The sequence below is a fragment of the Hypanus sabinus genome, chromosome 9 (assembly GCF_030144855.1).
Source record: "Hypanus sabinus isolate sHypSab1 chromosome 9, sHypSab1.hap1, whole genome shotgun sequence".
In the NCBI taxonomy this organism is placed as follows: Eukaryota; Metazoa; Chordata; class Chondrichthyes; order Myliobatiformes; family Dasyatidae; genus Hypanus; species Hypanus sabinus.
In genome coordinates, this window is record NC_082714.1 from 140,487,666 (window position 1) to 140,514,660 (window position 26,995).

The 26,995-nt window shown below is 36.7% G+C and overlaps 1 protein-coding gene across 7 annotated transcripts in view; it reads right to left on the reverse strand.

The window, feature by feature from the left end:
* Nucleotides 1–308: 308 nt before the first annotated feature.
* Nucleotides 309–26,995, reverse strand: part of ptprt (protein tyrosine phosphatase receptor type T) — a 1,496,000-nt gene continuing 1,469,313 nt past the window's right edge. For all 7 annotated transcript variants that reach the window (XM_059980706.1, XM_059980710.1, XM_059980709.1 and 4 more), the window contains 7 exons: nt 23,793–23,942; nt 17,858–18,031; nt 9,564–9,695; nt 8,538–8,663; nt 6,894–7,057; nt 5,071–5,206; nt 309–3,420 (listed from right to left, as the gene is read on the reverse strand). In XM_059980706.1, coding sequence (XP_059836689.1) covers nt 3,367–3,420; nt 5,071–5,206; nt 6,894–7,057; nt 8,538–8,663; nt 9,564–9,695; nt 17,858–18,031; nt 23,793–23,942 — 936 coding nt within the window. In that variant the 3' untranslated portion in view covers nt 309–3,366. The remainder of the gene's footprint in view (nt 3,421–5,070; nt 5,207–6,893; nt 7,058–8,537; nt 8,664–9,563; nt 9,696–17,857; nt 18,032–23,792; nt 23,943–26,995) is intronic.

Sequence of the window (26,995 nt, forward strand, 5' to 3'; positions counted from 1 at the left end):
TAGGTGATCAGTAGATGAGGAAGGGATGATTTTAAACTAAGTAGTTTAAAATTTTGGTTATGTTTAAGTGGGGTTATTATTCAACTTTCCCATTGGAAAGGAAACCTTCTCCAAGCATCGGCAGGCTGCAAAGCTGAGGACCATAAACCTTATATAATCTCTAGATTTATTGAAGATACCTGCAAAAAGAAATTAAAGGAAATTTCAATGTATTTTAACATTCTTGACAGATGTACATGCATTTGAAATTAAACTAAAATGTTGTTTATGAAATGCCATCAAAAATGACGTTGTTTACTTTATAAACTCTTTATTGAAGCTGAATGTGCCATAGAACGATTAGATCACAATCAAATGTGGATGGGGAAGGCCATTGACTTCATCATAGTTCATGTCCCCAAGATACATCTTACCACCTGTTTCTCTGCAAGAACCATTTTTTTTCTTAATTATGTAAATCCAAGATTCCTTACTACCCTAGGCAGGATGTAGTGTAAATCCCAAAAGCTGAACACTAATTACATAGTACTTGACTTTTTCCATCAATAGGTCTGAATTTTTGAAACATTGTGTTGAAATGCAACAACTGTTTCTCACCTTCAAGATTTCATTCTGTGTAGTTTGGTCTCTACTGTGTTCAAACTGGCACAGGAAGTTATCACAGTTGCATCACATATTCCATTTATTTTATAATACAGTTTGGCTCACGGCCCATTTTACAAACATTTCCTTACAACATATAAGAATAAATTAATCAAATGGCATTGTAATTGTAAAAAGGTCACATTACTTTATGTACTGTCAAAAATATACTTCATATATTATTTGACTTAACATAATTTACCACAATTTATAAAGCTGGAAAAGTAACCTACTACAGAATATTACACAATGAAGATATTCAAACATGCTTTCAACTACCAAACACAGAAAAACTGATCTTAAAAGGGATCCACATACACTGGTGTGCATGGGAGAAGAAACATACTGATCTGAATATTTTCCTTGCTGTACATTGGTTTAATTTTCTGATCATACACAGTTAGCATTTAAATCGGGGAGACCGGGGGTGAGTAATTTAACATGGTTTTTGCTGAAATGGTATGGAGGGCATAGTGCTGCAGAAAGCATAGTAAAAATACAATGCTTGAGTTCAATTGTATCTCAGTGTTACAGCAAAAAGCCTGATAGATTGTTTATAACAGTCATCGATTTATGGTTTGGTATGTAGTAAATTGTGTCTAACTGTCGGCTACTCAGAATAGTTTTTTTTTACTGTAAAGCCCCGTTTTTATTTTTTGCGTCTTTCATGAGTTATATCCAGAAATATTGCTTTGATCGTTTTCAATCAAATTACATGATTTGCAGCTCATTCTTCAATGTCAAGGCTCATACAAGCAATTACTAACTTCAACCAGCCAACTAGATGCTCAGATTTAATGTAACCATAGATCAATCGTGCCACAAACTTTGCAAAGGTTTAACATTGCAATACAGGGCTGAACTTGGAGTTTAAAGCAAACATTTCAAGGCTGTGCATGGCGATGAGGCCTATTGTGCCCGATGGAGCAACAAACACTTCATACACTTGGAACTGATATTTGAAGATTTCTGCAATATCATGTACTTTCTTTAGATAAAGCCAAAGGAAGTCAAAATATTTTAACGCTCAACAGAAATGTATATATGATTTGTAACTTATGTAATATAAAATAAAATTGAAAGAAAAATACCAGACAAAACGAAGTGTTTTATATATATTCTTCAGTCATTGAAGAATGGCAACCAAACAATCTGATAGGAGGTAGAAACTTAACGTCCTCGTAAAGTTCAAGGACGTAGTATAACTCATTTTTTTATTTCTCTTATAAATACTGTGTGTATTTATGGAGTTCATATTATCTACAAGAATTGCAAGTTGATTAACAGTTTATAAAGTTTAGTATAAGAATGATGCTTTGACAAGAGCTCAGTTAAAACTGACAAGAGATATACTTAGTTTATACTACAATTTTGCTTTCTGCCAGTATTAATGCGTTTCATGAATTTGACTAAATCACACCCAAAATACGGTAAATCACTTTTACAAGGCTCTCAGGTACTGCAGTCTTCTGAACACAGTGCATCTTACTAATGACTGCATCAATTAAAGAGAACATGCATGAAACACGCAGATGCTTAATCTTCTCTACATTATTATTAAAGCACTGATTAATCTCTTGCTGTTAAATTTTCATCCAGGCCATTAAAATGCTGAAGATCTAACCTGTTTATTACGTGGCAGATTGATGATGCTGTTAGAATAGCAGACAAATTAATGGTAATGTATTTATCAGAGAAGTGAAAACAGTGCCCTGGATGAATCCATTCCAATTGAAATAAACTTTGAATATGGCTAGAAATGCATAGAGTTCAATTAACAAAAATTAAAAGTAATTGCTGCACACTTTTGATTAAAATAGAACTCAAAATCCTGATTAAGGATCACATCAGAGAAGTCAATCCATTCTCCCTTTAGGAGTTATGCATTTTAATAGTCCCTGCTTTTTAATTTCCAATTTTGTTTTCATACAATATAGCTTTTAATTTTGTACATAAATCACCTGCACTCACATGCACCCATTCTCATTTATTGTAAGGACTCAGCTCCTTAAACTGCGTCAAGAAGAACTACTAAACTTATAAATTCCTCTGAACAAGATTACAGTGAATGGTATACTTTCAACTGTATTAGCTATATGGAATAAAAAAGAAGGCTTACTTTGTTTAAAGGTCAGCTGCCTGAAGAGTAGTTGAAAGTTGCTTGAAGGTTAGATTGACATTTCAAAGCCTTATTCTCACAAAATAATTGGTGAGCCCAAACTGTACAGTTCTGCATGGTGGCTGAACAACGTCTAACAGGAATATTATTGCTCGGTTTCACTTAGCAATTCTGATACCAATTATTAGAAAATGCTAAATAAAACTAAGCTAATAGATCATAGTTAGCATTTACTAATACTTTCATTTAAACAATTTTAACACCATGGAATGTAATATACAAGGACAATCAACAAAATGAACGGCTGGCAAAATCTCTATCCCGACCAATTACATCAATTAACTTCTAGCAAAAGCAGAACTCCCATAAAATACGGGTTAGTCCAATAAGTCCTTCAGCTAGTCCAGGTATTTCTTGTAGATACTGGCTGCGATTGGCACTGGATTTCTGCTTGCTTTCTTTCCTGGATTTACCAAGATGTATGAAAGCAAAAATCTGTACAAGGGTCTTCTAGATGCAAACTTTTCTTTTACATAAGTCAGAAACTGTTTCTTTGACAAAAAATGTCACTGCATTACCACAGCAATTCTTCTCATGATTGAAGTTCAAAATGAATTCAAATATTCCAGTGCCACGTCATAGCAGAATTTGTATTGCTCCTAGAAAGGAGAAAGGAATATTATCCATTAGTGATGTAACTTTGATTATGACTGGTTGTTCTATGAATGTGTATACAAAACCTTGTAATTTAGGAGGAATGAATTAAATGACACTGAATTAGGAGCAAAAGAAGAAACCCAGTGGCAGGAATCAGACCTAGATTCAAGGATAATGGTAGTGATTGTTGAAAGTCAAAGATCTCAACATGAGGACCTTCATCCAGAAAATACTTGGGCAGTATGTCCCAAGTCCATTTATCTCCACTGATTCCTTTCATCATAAATTCAGATGTGCAATTATTTGCTGTTCACCTCAGTTTGTTATACTGTAAAGAGTGAAGTTGTATCTGACCACATCTAATAAGAGCTCAGCAGTCACTGTTTAACTATACCTCAGCAATATCCAAGACTGAGCATTTCAGTGGCAAGTGACATTCATGCTACAACACCATCAGGTATTGTGGAAGTCCAAAAGAAAATTCTTAAGATATAAAATGATGCTATTACTACTTGGTTCTCCACCATCAATATCCTATTGAATCAGCAGTATTCAGAGACTGATCCAAGTTGTGCTATTGCGTGGCCGTGCAGTGACTGAAATGCTCCTGCGCACATAGCTTTTGTTGCCACGCGGCTGGAACTGGGCACAGCTAGAAAAAGTTTATTAAAAACGTGAAAGGTTTTCTTTGTTGTACTGTATTTCAGTATGCCCTCCAATTAATAAGGTCACAAATGTGTGACATTTCAATTTTCATTCTAAATATTCATAGTACGCATATTACAAAAAAAAGTGTAAAAAGATTCCTACTCAGAGCAATGGTTGGTCCAGGCAGCTGTTAAAAGTAATAGACAGAACATTGTTGGTCATGGCAGGAAATGCAGGTGCTGTGGCCTCTATAACTGGGCTGTGTTACTCTATCTTGAAACTAACCACCAATAGATATTCATATATCTACCAGATAAATTGGAGGGTGCAGTTGTGGTAGAATTTACGAAGCCCATACCACCCAGCGCAAAGCAGCCCCCTTTATTGGCATTCAATGTATTAGTTTCAGTTTCTACTTGTTCCATCATTACTGAAGCATGGATGTTGTGTATACAATCTAAGGGGCATAATGCAGCAAGCTACCAGTGCTTCTACTACAGTTTCTTCAAGGCTCATGTCCTCCACCAAGGACAAGAGTGGTTGGTGCAGGCCCATTACTCAGTCATGTAAAATCCTGACAGAGATACAAACTGCAATGGTTTCAGATGATGGGTAATCACCATCTTTAGTAAGGCCAAAGGGAACAGAGTAATTAATGATTGACTCATATTAAGAATAAATATTAAGAACTGCTGCTTTCTTCCATCTCATTTATCAAAACAAATAGGTCAGAAATTACTGCTGTTCTTAGTGTTATTTTGGCAAAAAAGTTATTCAGTTTAACAAGATCTTGCATGACCATTAGAGAAGGAACACTAAAAAGAGTGTAAAACTTTCTTTACCATAATACCATAAGATATGGGGCAGAATTAAGCTATTTGGCCCATTGAGTCCGCTCGGTGGTAATACTATTACCAAATAGTATTACCCCTACTGTCCAAGACAAAGTCTCTGAGGGAACCTCAGATGCGTTATTACAGGATACAGAGGATTTTGAGTCTTACCAGTGTGTCTACCATGTTGGATTTGTTGTTTCGTAGCGTTTTGACTGTGTGAAAAACATCTATTATATTTTGTTGATGAATCATCTCACAGATACTGCGAACTACACAAAGTGTACCACTGCGACCACCGCCATTACTGAAAGACAAAAGCATCGGCATTTTTAAAATGTAGATGTTAATGGTCTGTTAATTATGAACTAAAAACCTATAGTTGTTTAATGAAACACACTATGTGTTTCATCTGTGCACCACACTGTGGCTACTGAAGAGCTGGAACTTCTAAGTTTCTTTAACAATCTGTACTGGAACTACATAGAACATTACAGCACAATACCGGTACTTCAGCCCACAATGTTGTGCCAACCTTTTAATCTACTCTAAAATCAAACTAACCATTCCCTCCTACATATCCCTCTATTTTTCTATCAAACATGTGCCTATCTAAGAGTTATTTTAAATGTCCCTGATTTATCTGCCTCTACCTGCCGGTCTTTGTAACTAATTTTTTTATTGAAGTTCATCAACAAACAAACATTTCCATAAGATGTATTTCAGACATTGTACATATATATCATATAATCATATATATCACAAATCTCCACTAAGTATTTATCTGAGGTATACACTTATAGAAAAGAGTGGAAAGAGAAAACAAGCAAAAGGAAAGAACTATGTACAAGTAGGGAGTGATCTTTTTTTGTAAGGAACTTACCTTTGATATCCCCCAATACTCTCCAATCCACCTAAAACCACATCCCCTTGCACCAGCCAATATAGGAATTGGTTTATTATTGTCATAGGTACCGATGTACACTGAAAAGTTCTCTTGCATATTGTTCATTAAGATCAATTCATTACACAGTGTATTGAGGTAGAACAAGATAAAACAATAACAGAATGTAGAATAAGTGTAACAGCTACAGAGAAAGTGCAGTTTAGGCAGACAATAAGATTCAAGATCATAACAAGGTAGACTGAGTCCAGAGACCATCTTATCATAACAAGAGTGCATCTTATCACAGGGCAATGACATGGTGATGAAGTTCACTGGCAGATTTTGAACTCTCGGAAACTATAATATATATTAAGGTCATCTATTTGTGGATGATATTTAAATATGAAATCAAAGGTTTCTCATTTTTTGGGCTTGTGAAAGTCCAAATTAAACTATTGTGCCACTAGTGTAAACGCCTGAGCACCTAGTTCAGTCAATGAATTGTACTTTTCGTTCTGTGTAAGAACTATGTTATGGTGAAGAGAGATCCAGGGAATGCATAATGTGCAGAAGAGAATGGAGTTACCATTGCCTGGAAAGAATTTTTTCATCTCATTTACACTAAGTCCTACACCATTTAGTCCGATAACCCTGACATTGAAGAGTATAAATTCTTTTGCTTTGCAAAAAGAAAATGAACAACATTTCATCATGTTACAAAATGTAGTGAACATCAAGTGTAACACAAAGAAATCTGCAGATGCTGGACTCATGAAGGGTCTCGGCCCGAAATGTTGACAGTGCTTCTTCCTATAGATGCTGCCTAGCTTGTTGTGTTCCACTAGCATTTTATGAAGTGTACCAATTGTGTCCAATGGTAGCAATTGCAGGAAAATTGAAAAAAAAGCACCAAGCTGGTGGGAGGGGAGGAAGGGGTGAAGGAAGGAAGAAGGAAATGTAAGATTGAAGAGGCAAGTCAGAGATAAACTAATGCACAAGCATTGAAGTGAAGATAGAAAAGACAGAAAATATTGAACAGATAATCAATAGATAGAAGTATCAGTTAATCAAGTAATAGTAATACTAATTTAATGTTATGGATACTCACAAACAGTGCACCACAGTACGACCATCACCTCCATCATATTCTTCTTGCCATTTCTCCAAACGCTTGATCAGTTTCAAAAAAGAACGCTTTGATAATGGGATATCTCGATATGAAGGCCATCCAATAAACTGGAACTGCTGTACAATGCGATATCCATCCTGAGGCTGGAAGACAGTTGCAGAGTGGGAAAAATGCAATGCATGACTTTATCTAAGACAATTGTTTTAAAATAGTTTACAGAAGGAAATCACATACATTGAAAATTTTTATATAGCTCAGCCAGAAACCAAAATCACAATGACATTTGGCCACATCATAATATATTTAGCCATGGATGGGAAACAAAAACATTGTGGTCATGTTGTGCATCAATTGCAGGAGAGGGGAAAGAAAATATACACAGTAAAGTTCATGAAGAAACATAAAATGTTTCAACTGAAATGAGTGTGGACCTTTGCTCTCATGGAATGGCAATGTGGTATCACATTAATAATGAAGATATCTCTCTGACAGATGGACCACTGGTAGATTAGACGGTCATTTAATCTGAAGCAAAATGCTGATTATTTAGAACTAACCAAGTAAAATTCACATTAAAAAAAAAAATTGGTCAGTTTTTCTAATGTGGGTCAAGATCCCACTTTGTTCTGGGCCTCACAATTTCTTTGAGGTGATTCTTTCAAACATAATTCAGCAGATAGCATTTGCTACCCCAGATGTTGGTTCAAGTTCACTCCTGAGAACATATAACAGTATAATATTGGATGGGCCCTTTGGCCCATGATGTTGTGCCAACCAAGATAACCTTCTCCATGATCAATCTAACCCTTCCCTCCTACACAGCCTATAACTCTTCATTCTTTTTAAGAATCTTGCACAACAATCAAAAAAGACATTCCATTTAGTATAGAAGTGCTACGTTTTGAGAAGGCTTATCTTTGAGAGAATATATTCACCTGAGTCACTGCCCTCTCTCTTAGATGGTTCCTTCCTTCAAAGAGGAGCAAGAGACTGAAATAATACCTATCTTTCATTAATATCACCAAAAATTTAGGATCTGGTGTCATTCACACGTTCATTTCAGGAAACTTGTTTAGAGTAAATTAACTCCTGCAAATTCCACATTTCAACAGCGACCAAACTTTACTGTCTGTAGACCAATTTTGGACGTGCAAAAGTCAAACAAAACCAAGTCTTTCTTCTGTTAGAAATATGCTGCTGCATTTTTATATTTACCTAGAGCATAAATGAAAACTTTGCTCTGTTCTTTAAGAAAGAAAGAATTGGGAAATAGTCACATTATTATGACCCTGATCTGAGCCCTCTCACTATAATATTTCACAATAGAGCTATGCAAACATTTACTCTTCAAAATAATTAATCAGTTTTCAGCAGCACCACAAACTGGGTATAAAATCTTTTGAGAATGTTCTCTTGGAACAGTGAAGAGCAATGCACATATTTACTACCATTATAATGATGAGAACATCATTAAAAATTGAACAGTAGCAGTTCCCAGAAGATTTATTTTGCAACACAATGCTCTTACAGTGTTAAAAAAATTGCTATATTTTGGTCTCTGATGAGATTTATATAAATGGTCAGAATGAATAGACATTGTAACTCCGGAGATTTGAGCCTTACTCGTGCCATATTGTAGATTCGAAAGACCCGGACAATGATATCCTCTTCAAAGTCTGCTGAGATGAATTCTACTTGAATAGGACCATAGCAACACAGACTTTTCTCTGGCCAGTACTGAATACAGAGCTGGTTAAAAGACACAATCAGTTATGCAGACTGACACAGAAAGTGAGACTCAAAGGCTTTACATGGAGTTTCATTAAAGTCACTGTCAGGATACAGAATTACTTCTGGGTTTAAAAATAAACACTTTTTAAATCGGCAAATCTCTGAACAGCTTCTTGGTCTAAACAGATCTTGTGAAGAACTCTGGACGAAAGCTGTTTGGTGCAATTAGTTATATCAGATTAAAGGTGAAGTTCCCTGGACTAATCGGGAGAGTAGTGCTCTAAACCAAATTAGCCAATAATTTATTTGCTATTTAATATGGTTAACATTTCTAAAAGAAAATTTATGTGGAAATTAGATACAGTTTAAGTAAAACCTTCCAACACTCTTACTTCCCTGTGTGCCGTTGTTTTCATTAAATTCATCTATAATTCCATGTACAATTTCCAAGGTAATATAGGTTCAGTTCTATGTCAGGAGTTTACCACTGCTCCCTCAAAGCTGCACAGGTGTGCAGCCATGCAGTAACTGAAATGCTTCTGTGCATAGAGCCCGTGCCACTGCGCAGCTGGGGTTTGCTTTATGTAATGTTTTATTAAAGTGCTGCTCAGTTTTCAGGCTGTGTAAGAAATTTCCTGTTCAGAGCAACGGTTGGTCTGCGCAGCTCTAAAAAAAGAATTAGAGGCAAATTTGGAGTCTACCCACATCACAGAAATGAAGATCATTATTTACCATTAAGAGTCAATGTGATAATTATTAGGTGAATATGGATGAGAGTATCAGTCTCCATTACCCTATCTTTCTCCTCTGTTCTGAATAGTATCTTATCAAAAGTCCCTTGTTTTAAAGAGGAAAATAAACCAGAAGACACCAGGACCAGAATGCATACTTATGAAAAATCGAGTTGATCTTCCATACCTGTGCAGTATCAAGCTCATTTAACATGACTATTGCTGAGCAATGGTAATCAAACACTAATCTCCAGAAGTCTGTCACAGTATTCGGTAAAGGGTGCTGTGTGACAATAAATGCCGCAGGCCTTTTGTGGCTCTGAGAAAGTGATAAAGTGCAACATTAGTAAACAATGTCATGTATATATTTCATAGCAAGTATAAAGATGTTAATTAGAACAGTATAAAATTGATAATAAAACATTTAATTAAAAAGTGAAGTAAAAAAAAATGAGTATTCCTCTCCTTAAACTAAGAAAAATTACAGGTTTTAAACTTCACAGCTACAAACGTGTATATATGTGTAAGTTTAAGTTAGAGAGCAAAACAGAAGACCCATTTTCTCTTCTTCCCTCTCCCATTGGGTGGAAGGGGGAATAAACCCCAAAAATATGAACCACTAGGTTCAAAGACATCTTCTACTGTGCTGTTATAAGACTATTAGTGTCAAAGAACACTACAGCACAGAAATAGACCCTTCAGCCATTCTAGTCCATGTCCAATCTGCCTAGTCCTACTGACCTGCACCCAGACCATAATCCCCAATACATCTCTCATCCATGTACTTATCCCATTTTTTCTTAAATGTTGAAATCAAACCCACATTCACCACTTCCACTGGTGGTTTGTTCCACTCTCATCACCTTCTGAGTGAAAAAGGTTCCCCTTAAATTTCCCTGAAACATTTCATCTTTCACCCTTAACCCATGACCTCTAATGAGACTTGAAACTCAGTGAAAAAGTTTGATTGAATTTACTCTATCTATTCTTCTCCTAATTCTATCAAATCTCCTCTTATTCTACCTTTTTCAATGATCAGACTAGGAAAAAACTGGATCTTAAAATCCTGCTCTCCTTCCTATAGAGGGGTGACAGTAGATCAGCTGTAGTTTAACATAACATACAGTTCCATATGAGCTCCCAAGTTTGTATTTTTAACTCATCCAATAAATATTTTGTGCATTACCTTATATCTGATACCTTCAATAACCGACATACCTCAACTCTTTTATTAATTCAAATTTACCAAGTAACCATTAACTTTTTCCCTGATTATCATACATTCTCATATTTAGAATAGATAGGTCGGTTGCAATTGAACCAGACAATATCCTGTTAGGGTGAGAGGTAAACCTGGCAAGTTTAGGGAAACTTGGCTGAAGAGAGCTGTTCAGGGTCTGGTCAAGAAAAAATGAAGCATGAATTGGGTTTAGGTGATTGAGATTGAGAAAATTACAACCCTCCTCACTATCGAGGATATTCAAGAGGAATCGTCCATGATTAAAGACCCTCAGCATCCAGAACGTGCCAACTTCATGTTACTACCATTGGGGAGGAGGCATATGAACACTACCTTGAGTTTTGCACTCTTACTTTAGTAACTTATATAGTTTTTTTTATGTCCTGCTTTGCACTGCTGGTGCAGAACAACAAATTTAAAAAATATTCTGAAGATTAAGAATATTAAGAGGAAAATCATGAGAACAAAATGAGATGGATCTGTCATAGAGTCATAGGCCCTTCAGCCCATCTTATCCATGCCAAATCACTTAAACTGCCTACTTGCATTGACGTGCACCAGGACCATAGCCCTCCATATCCCTATTATCCCTGTTTCTATCCAAACTTCTCTTAAGCATTGAAATCGAGCTTGCATGCACTACTTGTGCTGGCAGCTCATTCCACACCATTGAACAATAGTACAATAAAATGGACTCTTGTCCCCACAGATTCCCTCGTAATCGACTTGCACCTCATTGCAGATGTTACTTTCTCTGTAACTGTAACACCTTGTTTTGCATTTTGTTCCTTTGACTTTCCTTAAGACAGTTGTAATGAAATTATCTGTGTGGACGACATCCATACCAAGTTTTTCACTGCATCTCAGTGCATGTGACAATAATAAACCAATATACCTATTTACCATCTGAAATGAGAAGAAATTGAGAGCATCAAATTATTTGCAGATGAAGCAATTATGAAGCAAGAGAATATCAAGACAAGAATTGGTTAGTCTTTTATAATTAGGATGGGTGATCTGAAGGCCACTGAAATGACTTTGTGAAGGACAGGACATGAGCCTGATTGAATTCTTTGATGATGTGTCAAAGCATGTTGATGAAGGTAGAATACTGGATGTGGTGTATATTGATTTTAGTAAGGTCTTCTGTAAGTTTCTCCATGGGAGGCTCATTCAGAAAGTCAGCAAGCATGGGATCAAGGGGAACTTGACTGTGTGGATGCAGAAATGGCTTGCCCATGGAAGGCAGTGGGTGGTTGTAGATGGAGTGAATTCTGCCTGGATGTCAAGTGATATGCTTTGCTACCCATACTCATTGTAATTTTTATAAATGCCTTGGATGAGGAAGTGGTAGGGTGGGTTACTAAGTTTGGATGAAGATTAGTGGAGTTGTGGATGGTGTAGAAGGTTGTTGTGGGTAGCAACAGGACATTGATAGGATGCAGAACTGGGCTGAGAAGTGGAAGATGGAGTACAACCCAGAAAAGTGTGAAGTGATTCACTTTGGGAGGTTGACTTTGAAGGCAGAGTACAGGGTTAATGGCAGGATTCCTAGAACATGAAGCAATAGAGGGGTCTTGGGGTCCCTCAAAGCTGCCGAGCAAGTTGATAGGGCTATTGAGGTGGCGTATAGTGTGCTGGCCTTCATTAGATAGGATATTGCATTCAAGAGCCATGAAAAAATGCTGCACTGCTATAAAATCCTGGTTTGACCATACTTGGAGTATTGCGATCAGTTCTGGTTGCCTCATTGTAGGAAGGATGTCGAGGCTTTAGAGAGGGTGTAGCGGAGATTTACCAGGATGCTACCTGGATTAGAGAGCATTTTTATGAGGACAGGGCTTTTTGAGTGCTGAGTATTTACAAGCAGTTTTAGCTTTTATTTCAAACTTATTGCACCTGCAGCTGTTTTTCTTTTAATTCCACAGGGGGTGATATCAAGCTAACGCTGAGCTAATGGAGAAGCAGATGAACAGCTATTAAAAGAGAAAACTACTCAACCAGAAAAATTGCTTCAGTGAGATGCCATAAGATGATAACCTTTTGGGGAATACTATCTAGTTCTGGGCCCTGTCACTGACTGTATGCACTCTATTTGACTGAACAGTGTTAAAGATCAGAGCTGAGCAAACTAGAAAGCAAGACCAGCAAAGGACACAAGAGATTCTGCACATGCTGGATATCCAGAATAACACATACAACATGCTGGAAGAACTCAGCAGGTCGGGCAGCACCTGTGGAGAAGAATAAAGAGTCAATGTTTCAGGCCGAGACTCTCACAAAATATCGACTCTTTATTCGCCTCCATAGATGCTGACTGACATGCTGAGTTTCTCAAGCATTTTGCATATATTACCATCAATGGACTGAATGTTCAGAACACCACGCAGACAACCTTGGTAGAGGGCAGACTTTGATAGATTTCAAATTAACATTTAGCAGCCACTATGATTTCTGGCAATTTTGGGTAATATTATGAAGCAGTTAGTGTGCAGTAGTAGATTATTAGGATGATGAACAAATGCTTATTTAAAATGACAATGGACAAGAAGGAAGCAGAAGTGAAAACAAAACCCAATTTTTGCAGTGGTGCGCATTTTGAAGATTGCAGAGCAAATAATTTGTATTAGAGCTTCTACTGGTGTCTTAACAATCAAGCAGTTCTAGGTCTTTTTAAGATTAATGTGACAAAAGTCATAATATCATAACAAATTCTTTTTCTAAGATCAGCAAGTATAGAGAATTAGTTGCGCACTGAATATAGCTTTAATTTTTTTCTCTTGAAATTTATATGCAAGAATGCATTTCAATATATAGCCAGACTTGACTGGGCAGAACCTCACTGAACAGAGTGAAAATTCAGAAATCAAAGGTACAAAGGGACTTGGGAGCACTGGTGCAGGATTTCCTAAGGGTAAACTTGCTGGTGGAGTCAGAGAAAAGGAAGGCAAATGTAATGTTAACATTCATTTCAAGAGGACTAGAATATAAGAGCAAGGATGTAATGCTGGGGCATTATAAAGCATTGGTCAGACGACACTTGGGGTATTATGAACAGTATTGGCCCCTTTGCCTAAGAAAGGATATGCTGGCATTGGAGATGGTCCAGAGGATGTCTGCAAGAATGACTTCTAGAATGAAAGGGTTAATGATAATGGCGAGGTTTCACCTCCCATTTTATGGGATACTCTGAAGGCGGTCTTAAGAGGGAAAATTATAGTGATATCTTCATATCAGAAAAAATAAGGAATAAAACATCAGAGGAATTACAAAATAGACTGAAGGAACTAGAGAAAAAACACAAATTGAATTTGGCACAGGATACATTAAGGGAAATTAAAAGAATTAGGAATGAAATAAATAATTTGGCTACGCAAGAAATCAGGAAAAAATGTTTTTGAAACAAAGACATTATGAAAGTGGATCGAAATCTATGAAAATACTGGCGTGGAAACTGAAAAAAAGAAAGCAGAAAATACAATTCATAGAATTAGGGACCCAAGAACGAAAATGATAAAAAATAAGCTAAGTGAAATTCAAGAAGCTTTTGAAGTGTTTTACAAAATGCTATATTCCAAAGTTCCAGGGGGAAGCATAACCCAAATTGACACCTTCTTGAATTCTCTAGAGTTACTCACTTTAAGCGAAGAACAAAATAGAAGGATGACTATTGACATAACTGAAGTTGAATTAAAAGCTGCAATTAGTAGGCTTAAATTAAGCAAGTCACCAGGATCAGATGGGTGAGTGGTACAAAGAATTTAAAAAGGAGTTAATTCCTGTTTTACTCCCCACACTGAACTGGGCTCTAAAAAAGGCACAAATGCCACCCAGTTGGAAGGAAGCGATAATCTCAGCTATACTGAAAGAAGGCAAGGATAAAATGGAATGCGGGTCATTTAGACCAATAAACATTCTTAATGTAGATTTTAGGTTATTTACCTCCATCATGGCCAAATAATTAGAGTAGTTTCTACCCATACTGATACGTAATGATCAGACAGGTTTTATATGACAACGCCAGACTCAAGACAATATACGAAGGACACTTCACATTATGGATCATATACAAAAAAATAAAATCGAAGCAATAGTGATAAGCATAGACGCTGAAAAAGCATTTGATTTGGTTAATTGGAATTTTCTTTACAGAGTTTTACATAGATTTGGTTTCCAAGACACACTTATTAAAACTATACAGACACTATATGACAATCCTACTGCTAGGATTAAAAAAAATGGATTGGCACGTGGCTGAGTGGGCAAGGCATCAGACTAGTAACCTGAAGGTCACTGGTTCGAGCCTCAGCTGAGGCAGCGTGTTTGTGTCCTTGAGCAAGGCACTTAACAACACATTGCTCTGTGATGTCACCGGTGCCAAGCTGCATGGGTCCTAGTGCCCTTCCCTTGGACAACATCAGTGGCGTGGAGAGGGGAAGGCCTGCAGCTTGGGCAACTGCCGGTCTCCCATACAACCCTGCCCAGGCCTGCGCCCTGAAAACTCCAGGCGCAGATCCATGGTCTCTCAAGACCAACTGATGCCGCCACCAATTTATCAAATAGCCTTACCCTAGAAAGGGGCATGAAACAGGGTTGTGCATGGTCACCACTACTCTTCGCGCTATATCTGGAACCATTAGCTCAATACATCAGACAAAATGAAGATATCAGGGGAATTACTATTAAACGGACAGAGCATAAATTGGCTTGTTATGTGGATGACATTTTGATCTATCTAGGGCAACCAACATACTCTTTACCTAATTTGATGCAATCCTTTGAATAATATGGTCAATTATCAGGATACAAGATCAACATAGATAAAACCCAATTACTTTCATATTACTATAGCCCACCAAGAGAAATTGAAAGTCGATACCCCTGGGCATGGCACACAGAGTCTTTCAAATATTTGGACATCATTATGCCAAAAGATTTGGCAAAATTATCAGAATGTAATTATCAGCCTCTATATAAAAAAATTAAGGAAGATGTGGCAAGATGGAGCCTGATTCCTTTTCTCAGTCTCAGTTCAAGGATTGAGTCTATTAAAATGAATATACTGCCCAGACTGTTATATCTCTTTCAGACCCTACCAACAGAGATGAATCAAAATCAATTCAATGAATGGAACAAGATGCTATCAAGGTATATTTGGCAGGGTAAAAGGCCTAGAAGTCATCTCAAAACTTTGCAATTAGCAAAGGAAAAGGGGGGATGGGGCTTGCCTTCTCTTAGAGATTGTTGTTTTGCAGCACATTTGAGAGCCATCATATGACGCTCAATGGAAAAACATTGAGGAGCGGGTACTTCCCATCCCCCATACAAGCAATTTTGGCTGATAACAACCTGCAAAGGTACATAAATACTATTGATAACCCATGGGTGAAATTGACTCTTAAAATATGGAAAACCACTGAGAATATAATCTAGAGGGAGATATTGCAATTCTTAAATGGTGTGCATATGACTCTGATTTTACACCAAATAAATTGGATGCTAGATTTAAGGACTGGACAGCTAAAGGAATAACAGTTCTTTGCAACATAATGAAAGAAGGAACACTGTTCAGTTTTGAAATGCTTAAAGAGAAACACTTATTAGAAAAACAAGATTTTTTAAAATTGGTATTTACAGATGCGACAATATGTTAATAAGATGCTTAAAAATGTAACCAAGGCAAATACACGCTTGATAGAACTCTTTAGAAAAGCATATAATTCAGATAATGATAGTAGAATCATTTCAAGCATGTATAAGGGGTTGTCAAATCTTAAAACACATTCGACTTCATACATTAAAACAAAATGGGAGAAGGAAGGAGGGATAATTATATCTGAGGAAGAATGGACAACAATATGGAGGTATCAATGGAAGTGTATCAATTCACAGAAATGGATGGAGTTTGGATGGAAAAACTTGATAAGATATTTTATTACACCCTCTCAGAAATCCCATTATGATCGTAACCTCCCTGATTGCTGGAGAAATTGTGGAAATCAAAATGCAAATCATTATCACATTTTTTGGGACTGCCCTGTTATCAAAAACTATTGGAGGGGGATACACAATGCCTTACAAGACTTTTTTTTTAAATGTGAAATACCCTTAGAGAGTAAGACCATATATTTTGGTTATATACCTCAAGAATGGTTGAGAAGAGATAAATATTTAATGAATATACCGTTGGTGGCTGGTAAAAAGACTCTTACTAGGAAATGGTTATCACAGGAGAGCCCAACTTTAAATACATGGATGGAAATTACAATGGACATTTACAAAATGGAGAAGATAACAGCATCTGTTAATCATAAGCTGGAACAATTTGATTCATACTGGGAAAAATGGTTTAACTACATAATGCCTCATAGGCCTGATTTTATTCTCACAAATCAATGAATCTGTTGTTAAAAAAAGATCACTCCCTACTTGTACATAGTTCTTTCCTTTGATTGTTTTTTCTTTCCACTCTTTTCTATAAGTGTATACCTCAGATAAATACTTTGTGGAGATTTGCGATATATACGATATATATGTACAGTGTCTGAAATAGATCTTATGGAAATGTTTGATGAACTTCAATAAAGAAATAAATTACAAAAAAAAAGAATGAAAGGTTTATCGTGCAAGAAGTGTCTGATGGGCCTAGGACTGTAGATTTTGGAATTTAGAAGAATGTAGAGGGATCTCACTGAACTGTATCGAATGTTGATAGGCCAACATGGATGTAGAGAGGATGCTTCCTGTAGTGGGGGAAGTCTAGGACCAGCGGGCACATCCTCAGTATAGAGGGATGTCCTTTTAGAACAGAGATGAGGAGGAATTTCTTTAGCTAGCAGGTGGCAAATCTGTGGAATTCATTGTCCCAGATGGCTGTGGAGGCCGTCATTGGTTATATTTAAAACAGAGCTTGATGAATTATTCAAAGGTGATGGAGAACAGGCAGAGACAACAAACTGGCACAAACAAAATGAAAACACTAGAGCCAGTCCCACAGCTCAATACGATCAGGGATGCCCAATGCCTGTGCTTGACCTTCCTGCTTTTCTTTACTTCCCCACTGAAGTGCACAGTTATGGAAGTTCAGATAGCCAGTGGTTTGGCATGGAGCCACCCGTTAGCTGTCAGCAAAATCTGGCCTAACATTCCTCCCTGTTTGCAGAGCTGTATTGAGCACAGATAAAATGGACAAACTGCAAAGCTTTAAGCAAATATTGATTAAGATTTTTTTTTTTGCTTACATCCATAAGTGCAGCATTTATATAGTTGTTTGTTTCACCATCTACAGAAATGAGGAATGGAAGACACCTGTCCGGAGGGAGCACATCCATGTTCCGGTTCTTGTCATGATTGCGTGGGAGGAGTCCAACGCTGCAATCCTCAGGTCGAACGCGAGGAGTTACAATATTCAGTGTCTACAAATGAATGTTACAGATGAGGATGTGGAGCAATTGTCAGTTTTCCACTTTTGATTTACATAAGCTAGTCAAAATGGTTCCTTACAGCCTCCCTCATTTTCCTAAGCAGCTTTGAATCTTGCTATCACATGTGGTAACACAATTTAAACGTGTTCAAAAAGAAATGCTCTGGTAGTGCAGTTGCTTGAAAATTAAAAAATAAAAGAAATTCTTGTTAAGACTTTAACAGTGTTGTCTAAATATAATGTCTGGAACAACTTGTCTTTCCTTAGTCTATACAGGATGAGAGTTTTTGAGTGCAGTAAAAAATATTATTTGTGTACCTGCTAGTGAAGTGAATGAGTTAGTTTGCTTATATTTAATTTTGATTTTTACATATTTAATATGTAATCACATAGAAAAATCTCAAGCACAGCACTTTATTAATATTTTAATTTGCTCTTATGGAATTATAACTACCAATTGCCTCCATACCACCATTGGTTATTGTAATCACCTGCTTGTCTCCAGCTGAAAAGAAATCTATTGTGTTCTGTATCTCACAGTTCCAGTACTTCTTTCTTCTCAACTGTTGTCTATGTGAACACTTCCCGAGAAAACTCAGATTAATAAGACTCTTTAGCCTCTCTTAGATCATATCAACAGCCTTTGTGTCACCTGGTCAGTCTTGGTTTCCACCTTATTACAGATATTCCCTTGTTTTCACCACAGCACCCCCTTCCCCTTCCTGCAGATAAAACCACCCAATAGTTTTACCACTGTTCTCGTTCTGATGTAGGGTCGTTTATCTGTTTCTTGTGGTACAAGTGCCTCATACCCATTTATTACTTCTTACAATTTTTATTTTTATAAAACTTTGAGTTTTTGTTTCTGTAATATAAAAATATTGAGTATAGAGAAAATATTGAACACATCCTCACAAAATTAGACTCTGAAACTCTCCCACTGTTTTACATAAAATATCTAATTTGTTTGAATTTATCCCTGCAATTTATCACTATTGCTTAAATTTAAGAGTCCATCATAATCATACTTCGAATTCAGTTGTTGATCAAACTAAAGAAATAATTGAATCTGGTATTTGTCATTCCTTCAAGGGAGATTTGTACCAATCTTCACTGTTTTCTAATGTATTTTGTAAATTTCTACAAGATCTCCTCCAATATCCTTTATAGTAACTAATATACCTGAGGTTATTTCCTCTAATATTGGGAATTAGCTGTACTCTGATAATGCTGCACGGAAGGAAAATTGATTTGCAGTTAAAGAGCTTCAATGATGTGTAAAAATTAACAACAAAATTACCGCTGGAATGTGGAACAGTAAAACGGCAAACCCATTTAGAGAAGATATTCAAAGGCAACAGATTTCAATTTGTAATTTTTGCAATAGTAAGTAATGTTAGCAAGGTTCGAGTATTATTAAAATTGGCATAAACCCAATAAGCTCAGCATTTAACAAATTTCACATCCTCTATGAATAGGTTACTCAAGCTACAGTAAGCTATGAACATAGTACATCAGATTTATTTCTCAGCATCAGATCTTAACAATGACCAATATTCCATTCACTCCAGTAATTGTAATTCACTTGTCTCAAACTCAGTGTATCAGTTTTATAATATAAGTTTGTTGACTTGCTTCTCATCATTGTGTTGTCACGCACACTCTGATTCTCATTGGAACTCTCTCTATAGCCTACAGCGTTTTCTCTTCTGGAACTTGGCACCTTTGAACTTCCCTCTCTGAATGGCTTCCAGCTGCATGCAACATAGCCAATTGGTTTCTTCACAAAATCTGCAGAGGCTGGAAATCCAAGCAACACACAGTTGTCTTTCAGCATCAATGCTTATTCAGCTCTTACTTCCGTGAAGCCACCTGTCTTCACTATGCTCTTCACCCCTGGCATACCCCGACCACATTCCAAGAGATCAAGAGCTGACAATTTGTCAATCATCATGGTCACCTTGTTTGAATTGTAACTATTGGCTCAAGTATGGCCATATATGTTCACCCACCAGGGTGAACTGCATAAAGACATGCCAGAGAAATTTTAGGATTTTTTGTTGATCCAGATTCCAGATTGGGTAATAGACCCATTCCTGAACACTTGTAATGAAGAATTAACAGGAAGGATGGAGGAAGAACTGATTCTGTTACTGTTATGAATGAGGAGCAACTCTAATGGGCAGAAGGCTACAGAATCGCCAATACCCGCGCCCCCCCCCCTTTGAGAATCGCAAGATCGCTATTATTTCGGGTCTAATACCCAGGAAATGAGAGAGAGAGAGAGACACAGGATAACAGAAAAGGCAGTTGTTATTGACAACACAGGAATACACAAAAGTGGAATGTCTCCTTCTAACAAAAGTAGAACGGAACCACTGATTACTGCTATTGTCTCTTGGAGAAGGAATTGTGTATTGAGTACTGTACTATTCATTGAAACCCCTCAGCGGGCAGCCAGAGTGGTCTGGTTGAGGGATTGCATCATCCCAACCTGATTGACATCTGAGACCCCATGAGTAGGGATAAAAGTAAGGTCTGGGGAACACCCCTCAGACACACCAGGAGAGATGGTACGAGACTGGTGGGGGCTTGTATGTGTGTCCACCCGTGCCTGGGTGATGAGTCCTCCATGGAACGGTCTAGTTAAAGGATGGATACAGATCAAGATCGAAAAGGAAAGTTGGCAAGTTTTTCTCTTTCTCTCTCTCTCTCTCTCTCTCTCCAACAATTGCAACACAGTGATCAACAACGACTGCAGCCTATATGAACTGAACTGAACTGAACTTTATATTTCCATTGGACAATTCATTATCCCCTAGACAACGATAGAGCTCATTTCTTATTGATTATTATTATACCTGCACTTTTAGGTTTAGTATTGATGACGTATATTATCTGTATATTTACATTGGTATTATTTTTGTGTGTTTTTACTAATAAATACTGTTAAAAATAGTATCATCAGACTTCAATGGATACTCCTATCTTTGCTGGTAAGACACCTAGTTATGGGGTTCGTAACATTACAAAATGACTTTGAACTGAAACCAAGGTTCAAGAAATCATTATCAAGACTTCTGGTTGCAGAAGGAAACCTCTGAACGTGATCCTGTACTGAGAAAAAAGGTCAAAATGATCTTCATTGCCTTTCCAATATTATATTTAGTGAAGCACAGTCGCCCAACTTCTTTCAAAACAAAGCATTGCAAATTATTGAACGTGGGGCTCTGAGACTCTTTCTGAGTGGCACTCAGCCTGATGTTGAGAAGCTGATACCACTGCACCAAGCCCATCCATCTCACTGAAAGGCGAGAAAGCACTGAAGTAGTGAATAGCTGGACTGCTAATATACACTCTAAAATTGCTGATGAAAATTGTTTTTACTGTAATTAAATAAAGAAATTATTGTACTTGTAGTTTTAAATAGATTTGAATTTTTTTACAATTATTTATTATTGCTTTGAATTTTGCAGTTCCTCTTTTCTTTCACTGTACACTGTAAATCAAAATTCTTTATAGTTTTTTTACATAATAGCTGGAAAGGGGGAGGGGGATACTGGGGATATAGTCTGGGAGCCAAGGAAGGGGTGGTAACACAAAAAAGTTTGGGAACTACTTGTATAGCTCTACTAGAACCTGGCGAGATCTCCTGTTTAGGTGCTTACTGTTCAGTTAACTTTTACTCAACAAAAGGTTCTTTAGATGTATTTGGTGCATACCTTATACTGTAAGAAACCAGTCTGCTGCATCTTTGATACCTACCATGTCTTCAGTCGATAAGTGGGCTGTTAATATATTGTCTGTGAGTCACACAGTAAATTCCTTTAACCTGCTCTCTAATTCTGCTACAGGGTTTCAAGTTGAAATATCAATAATTATTTTCCCTGCACAGGTACAGCTCAAGCCACTGAGTTCCTCCAGTAGATTGTTTATTGCTCCAAATTCCAGGATCCGTAGTCTCTACCATCTCTGCGAAATGGCGCCTCTCTTGAAATGTTGGTTTCAATGGTCCCATCAGAATCTTCACAAAATTCCTGATGGAATTATCATCTGTGATCAGTGATACTTAAATTTTATATGTTTTTGGTCCTACCTCAAATACGGTTACATTATTCTAGATTCAGTCCCAAATCTCAACATAATTGGTTCCTGGGAATATCTTGAAATTGTTCCATGTATATAGCTAACTGTATGAGATTGCATACTTTCCCATCTCACTAACATAACATTCCTCCTACGTTTAATGTTAGCCATTAGTACCATGCCTAGTCTGGAGCCCTGTTCCATATTCCTTCGCACTTGATTACTACCTCATTAATTCTTAGAGTAACATCCCAGTTATGTAACCAATATGACAGCTACAGGTTTTTTTTGCACATTACTGTTTAATGCAGCAAATAACAAGGATAGTTCTGTAGAAGTATTAACAGAAGAGATTCTGAAGTTGATAGAAATTTAGAGCAAAACACACAAAATGCTGGAGGAACTCAGCAGGTCAGGCAGCATCTATGAAGAGGAATTAACAGCCAAGGTTTCAAACCGAGACTGTTCATCGGAACTGATGATTCCTCTTTAGAAGTATTCCTAGCTAATATTTCATACGAAGAAGAGCACAATTGAAAGAAGAGATGAACAACGATTCTTGATAAGGATCTATTCAGGATAAGGATCATTTATCTTCAGCAGATCAATGAGAACAAAAGCCTTTCAGATACCGGACAAAAACCTGATGTTTGCAATAATGGCAGAATCGCAGATGCACTCTATTACACAGATAACAGAGATCAGAGAATCATTTCTGTTCTGAATACAACTTTGTGTTTTTGTTTGGAAGGTTAAAATGGAAATATCCATTTCTATATAATTACCATTGAATGTATGTCCCTGGCAGTGCTGCTTTGCTGAGTGTAGCAAATCGAGAAACTGCAATGCTTGTCGTAAATACTGATTAAGAATATATTATCCGGCTGAAACCCATGAGCAAAGCATTTATGGAGTATTTAAGGAAATAAGGACTGGAGGACATCTGAGTGTAACTACAGAGGAGTGCACTGCTCAGGTATCTGAATACATGTTTTGGTAATAGGGTTATGTGTGGTTTTAACACAAACCTGAGGAATTTTTATATACCTAATAACCTTCATTTCTATTTGTTTTGTTTATTTCCATTACACATTGTTTGAACATAATCTTCAGCCCTTTTCAACTCACCAGGTCTCTGAAATAGGTGATGGTGCAATTACTCACCCAGCAGCCCCCTCAAAGTCACCCATCTTGTATGATAGTCGCCTCAAATCTGTATTGCAACTTGATTTATTGCTAATCTGTGTCTGTGTACTTGGTCTGAAATAATGGCTTTCCTTTGTAATGCAGCATTATAATAACACAACATTCATAATAATACAACATCAAGTCCTATTTAAATTCAACATATGCAGCAATACAATGAATTTTTACTCAGTTTGGAATATCATCTCATTTAATAAGCACCCAAGTATGAGGCAGGTTATAGTCAAAAAACATTATAGGTTTCACCAATTAGTATATTTCTACAATTTTCCATTTCATTCCTTAAAATGTGTGGGCAATTTTATCCCACACAAATCTATTGTTTGTCAGGTAGACAGTCAGCTTCAATTATAAAACTACCATTGACCCATTGAAGGTATTGGAGACTCTTCATTTATTCTACACATTACTTATTTAAATCATATGTCTTTGTAGCATTTTCATTTTATTGAGAAGCTCACCTGAAACTCATCTTTGATCTGGCTGGAGTTTGTTTGTGGATCCACTTTGCTGATGTTGTAAAACGTAGCTCTGAATTCACAAACTGGTATCGTTGTGTTTCCACATAAGCAGGCCTCTAAAATTGCATCATGAACAAAGACGTATTGTTCCTACAGACCAAAATGCAAATTGAATCTAATGTTAGCTATGGGAAATTGGTTAGCTCTAACTGCAGAACTACTTATTGAGTTCAACTGAAATTTAGCAAAAGTAAGCTGCGTCACACAGTAAGAGCAGAGACAAAAGGATGGTCAATGCTTCAAGCTGAAACTGAGCCTACGTCCCAGGTTGAGATGTAGGGTCTCAACCTGAAACGTTGTCTATCTATTCACCTCCGTTGATGCTGCCTGACCCACTGAGTTTACCCAATGGTTAAGTTTCTTGCTACAGATTGCAACATCCTCAGTCACTTTTGTCAACAAGGTTCTGCGATCAGACTGGATTTTTAATTAATGCCTCATTAACAACTGTGAGGGCATCAAATTGGCTGAGCAGCTAATCACATTATACATTCTTATAGACATCGTACCAGGAAGTTTTTAATACATATTTTAAACTTTATACTGGATAAGGACAAAAATATATACAGATGTGATGAATGTAGAAACCAAAATGCCAAACTTTCTTATATTTTGAAATATTCATGTAAGAAAATTACAAAGTATTTACATCAAGTTGAACTATTTGGGCTAAATAGTTAGCTAAACTCTAATTATGGATTAATAGGTTGTTGAAAACACATGGGACAATTAAACATAAGAGTTTAAGGACGTAGTATTGTGAAACTAGTTAAAAAGCAGCTGAAATTTATATTGTAAGGACTTCACTTGATTGCCCTATTGAAAGCTGCAGATGGTGGTGCACTGGACTAACAACATTGCCACACTTGCAAAAACTCTGAGTAATGATAATGGCAATCAATATTACTTAGTTCTTGGTCACTACCATTACATAATCCAGTGCACTCTTGTTAAAAAGTGTTTCCAGATTAAACAACAGAACAATAGAATATTATAGTACAGAATTAGGCTTTTTGGCCTGTGACTGCATGGTGATTTTCTCCAGGAGGCATTGAATGGGATCTCATGCTTTCTGCTCATTCCCTTTACTCATCAGTCTTTTTGTCATTTTCAAGCAAATACCCAGTCTTTCCTAAAAGTATTTATTGATTTTGCCTCAGCAATATCTTTTGACAAAGAAACTATGTTCTATCCAACTTTTACATTAATAATTTATTTCTGTTTTGTGAAAATGTTGAATTTCTGCCATCTTACTGTTCAGCTAACAATGCTATTTACTTTATTCTGACATTTTATTACACCTGTGGGACAATCCCCCATCTGATGTCCTGTATTTCAACTCCGTGTCATAGACTTTTTCTGTATTTGTCACACGTCACATCTAGATTGTGGTGTGCACAGCTTCAGCCTCACTCAATTAAAGACTTTTGCATTCCAGGTTTTCAATATGTACAGTATAAAAACAACAGCTTGCCTTTCACTGTGTTGCTTTGCTATCTTTAATATCCAACATACATCAAAACCAAGGCTGCTTTTCTTTCTGTACTGATTCAAGACATATCTATTATCCATTTTCCCTTAAACTGAATATGTTTGCTTATTGAACTTGCTGTTGAATCTGAACAGTTCAATTAAGAATGAAAAAAAAAACTTACTGATATCCCCTTTGGGGAAAAATTTAAGGTTATGAGTGTAAGGATATGTGTTAAACATGAATTTTTTTTCTCAAAACTTGAAATGAACAGCATGAACACTGGATAGCAACAGCCTGACACCTCATACTCTTAATTCTAAATAATGATTTTCAGTTTTTTCAAAGGTTTAGAAATATACTTACAAATGGCACTAGCAAGACAATTTTGAATAAGTGATAGATGATACATGTACAGTATACTTAAGTGATTTAAGTATTGTCAAAAATTCATAATTTCATCAGCATACTATGGGCATTGAAATTGCTACAATTAAAATGCCTTGTTTTTGCATCTTTTCTGAAGTTTTCCTGAGAAAACGCTCCAAAGTTTTTTTAGTAGAATTACCCTACTTAAACATTGTGAATTATGACTTCTGTGCACCATTTCAGGTAGATCAGCGCATTAAACATAGAGCAGGCGGGTACTGGAAAAAATGGCTGCCAACTGTAAAGTCTCCAATAAAATTACAGAAAGTCTACAGAAAATGTGTAAACTAGGATAAAAATTTCTGCAAGCCTAAACTGGGAAATAGATCATCTACGGACATGTGTTTGCATCTTTCCAATCTTACTTTGGTCCTGAAATGGCACTCATTATGCTGAAATAATATGCTTTCTCGATCACACCTTTAGATTTGCCTGTCTCAGGCTCTGTGCTCTTGGTTCATTCCAAACATTTGTTGGGGATTTTAAAGGCAGCAATGTGAAGTGCCTACTCTCATTAAACAGATATGTTAACCAGTAGAGTATTTGCTTTCTTCTGATACAGAAGAACAATCATTCACAACAATTCAGAAGCGTCTTTTATAATTTAATAGATTTTGGTAAAGACAATGAAAAATAAATAAATCTTTTCCAGATTTTCAGCGGCAATCATCTTTCATTAAAGAGGAAGGGTAGTGCCTATGGACAAATGAAGAGAAGGTGTTTATTCACACACTCCGACTATTCTACAGTGGTTTACACGCTGCTGGTACATATATTCAAATTCAGGCCATAATTTCCTATGATACTTTAATCTTCATAATCATTGTTTTGTTCTTTCAATTTTTATATGTCTCTGTTTCCTTATACGTTAGGATTCTCAGAAGTATACCGGACATGCTAAATTCCTGATACACTCCATTGGAACAGTGGTGTTCAGCTATACGCAGATTAAATTTTATGGGCAACTATTCAAAGGTATCATGAATCAGGTGACAAAGTGCCACACTTAGATCCCTCTTGAGCACTCTGGCATCTCAGCAAGCGTTTTGTCCCTCGCTATGCAGAAATTTTGCTGGCAACACCCAGTCACAGAATAGCACACCCTCCCCCCAGTCAGCAGGCTTAATGTGAGCAGCAGCAAAACGTGGAAGAAATCCCTAGCTATCAATATTTATTTTAATTAGGAAACTACAATGGTGGATCATACTGATTATCTCTCTCAATCTGTCATCCAAGTGAAAAA